We start from the raw sequence: 2,949 nt of genomic DNA on the forward strand, positions 1-2,949 counted from the left end.
ACGAAAGACAATCGAAACAGTTAGTTGAATGTTTGGTTAACCTCAGGAAGTCTCATTATAGCCTGATTTTGACTATCAGGATCAAGAGGAAGAATGTTGTAAGGCACGTAGATTTGGCTTTTTTCTTCCACCTTTGTATGAGCCTCCAAAATCTACAAGCACGAAAAAGGATGAACAGAAACAAGTGAAGTGAGCTAATAATTTAGTTACCCAATTCATGAGAGTATCAAGATGTTTCCATGAAAGCATGGCTAAGAACCTGCATAAGAACAGAAGCAAGAGATTTAAACCCAACGAGATATAATCTACTATCAGCTTTACCTCGTCAGCCACTTCCACATCTTCTGTCTGATTAACAGCTTTCAAGACTTCAAAGAGAACAGCAGCAGTTTGATATGCCTTTGTAAGTTGAGCACTACAAGTAAAACAAATTTATAGTATAAATGAGAAACACAGAAAGATAGAATTCCAGCAGATTTGGCTGAACAAACAGTTCCATCAAACACAAACCGGTCAGCTTTGTCAGCAGCGTTTTGCAAAGCTTGGATGTATTTCTTGTAGTAGTGCTGATAGAAACTCTGCATCTCGCGTGCATCACTCTTCTGCTTTCCTGCAAGAGTTGTTTCATTCTCCTGCAGAAATTTAAGACATAAGGCGAAATGACACATTATCCCCTGGCAAGACAACAGCATGAAGATGGAAAAACTCAAGCAGAGTAAATGAAGCGACGATATTCACCCGTTCTAACCGTTGAAGAAGCGCAGTCTTAAACTGGCGAACACCACGTCCACCTGATGTAGGATCAAGCCTGTGTGCCTTCTCGAACGCATAAAACCGACCTGAGAGAAACATCCATGGATTTTGTCAAGATCATTTAAGATGAGCAAATCACATCATCAGGCGATTTTTTTTCAACTCACATAAGTAAGCAACACGCGGGTTACTAGCTTCAACTTCATTAGCTACACGAAGGATAGGAGCAATCTCCACAAGAGACGATGGCACAACTTCACTGTCCAGCATAGCCTCTCCAAGATTACCAGCAGTTTGAGTCCGCAGAATCCGCCTCTGGGGCGGAGGCGGATCAGGTCCTCTCCTTTGAGCCATGATCTTCTAAATTCTACTAAAAATAAACTGAGCCCAAAGATGATGATAAGTATCTGTCAAATCAAAAGAGCTTTTACACCATCCATCAAAAAGAACAAACTTCGAGAAGTATAATTAAACTGAAAAAGAGCAAATCATAAGCTCTATGAAAGAGATTGCAATCAAACAACACAACCCGACCACAGACAATAAAAAATAACATGATTTGTTTCACTCCGAAGCAAGATGAGATATACTCCTATAAAATAGATATCATCGAAAAGAGGCGAATACTAGAAAAAGTTGCTTTTTCAGTAAAAAAAAGGAATCTAACTGACCAAAAAGTAGCAGAAGATGTGTAAAGCACAAACTTTTTATCACGAAACCTAATTACCCAGAACCTCGATCCACCACCACCACCACCACTGTCTTCGCTAATCTATACCGAGACCCAAGAACTCTGATTTTATAAGTTAGAAAGGCTTCAACTTTGATAGTATCGACAATAAAATCAATCAACTAGATTACAATCCAATTGATAACTAATTTAAAATTACTCAGATGAAGAAGACCCAGAAGACGAATCTATAGTTTCACTCATAATAAAGAGTTCAGTGAATCACCCAAGTTTAAAAATTTAACCTTTGAATTTAACCCCACAAAGCTTCCAACCCCATAAACCCAGAGATCAATCATTACCTGGGCAAAAAGAGGAAAAATTAAAGAGAAGCGGAGGACCACCAAAAACCCTAAGAAAGCTTCAAGGAGAAGCAAGAAGAAGCTATCATCTTCCCCCAACCCCAAAGTAGTAGTAGTATCCGAGAGAGAGAGAGAGAGTATGAGTAAGAGAGAGAAAGAGAGAGAATTGGGGATAAAGATTTGGGAAAAGCAACGGGAACAAGACAGGCGCCAATGTCTTTTTGGTTACTACTAATTAATCAAGAATGTTTGTCCACGACGACATGTTATCTCCCCCATATTCCAATGTTCCTAAATGCTTTTTCACTCTTTAGAAGATGCTCGGTCCTTCTTCTTTCTTCCTCCTATGTTTTTTTTTTCACCTACTTATGTTAGTTTAATCATATTATACAGAGAAAAAGTTAAATTCTATTTATGCCAAAGGGTTCTTTTATTATTCTCGTCGATTGAAAATGGAAATTGTATATATAATAGGAACATGAAATATTAGTTCGATATTCTTTTTACATTTTTTTTTGTTAATACTCTTTTTACATTTAGAGTATTTATAGGTCTGATTGGTAACATAGCCAAAGCTCTAAACTTTAAAAAAGAGTTGTATATGAAATTGTACAAAAAAATAAAGTTTATAAAGCTTAAAAACTGTACAAATAGTAAAGCTTTGTTTTTGTCACCAATCAAAGCCTATATAAACCATACTGGAGACGAATCCAAAAAACATTTAAGGTCATTCATTCATTTTTTTTTAAATCATTTATATAAATAGTATAATATTGTATTGGAAGAAGAAAAATAAAGTTTAGAAAGTCAATAATATGTCACAATCCGTTTTTATGGATCGATTTGTGACTGTCGTGTTATTTTCAAAAAGTTATTTCAACTAAAATAAATTGTTGTGCTTTAGTGAATTTAGTGAAGGGCGTAGAGAACTCAAGTTGTTGAGTCCATTCGAAGTTAGGCAGAGTAATTCGATAAAGTTTGGATGTTATGTCACACTAATCGAGAATCAAGTTGTGATCTGTGAAACCTATTCTCTAATGAGCCCAAAATGGGACAAAAATAGTGAATAATGTACATAGTTTAAAACTTAAAAGTACATCGTTATTCTCTTTTTTTTCTATAATTAACCTCCATAATTAAAAAAAAAAAAAAAAAAAAAAAAAA

At 35.5% G+C, this 2,949-nt stretch overlaps 1 protein-coding gene across 1 annotated transcript; it reads right to left on the reverse strand.

Annotated features, from left to right (window-relative positions):
* Positions 21 to 2,161, reverse strand: LOC104753341 (callose synthase 2-like). The gene is made up of 6 exons (XM_010475606.2): positions 1,786 to 2,161; positions 921 to 1,134; positions 739 to 839; positions 511 to 632; positions 322 to 415; positions 21 to 152 (listed from the first exon to the last, which is right to left on the reverse strand). The coding sequence occupies exons 2-6, from the start codon at positions 1,105 to 1,107 to the stop codon at positions 21 to 23; spliced, it is 636 nt and encodes a 211-aa protein (XP_010473908.1). The 5' UTR covers positions 1,108 to 1,134; positions 1,786 to 2,161.

Source organism: Camelina sativa, chromosome 16, assembly GCF_000633955.1.
Source record: "Camelina sativa cultivar DH55 chromosome 16, Cs, whole genome shotgun sequence".
NCBI classification, from domain to species: Eukaryota; Viridiplantae; Streptophyta; class Magnoliopsida; order Brassicales; family Brassicaceae; genus Camelina; species Camelina sativa.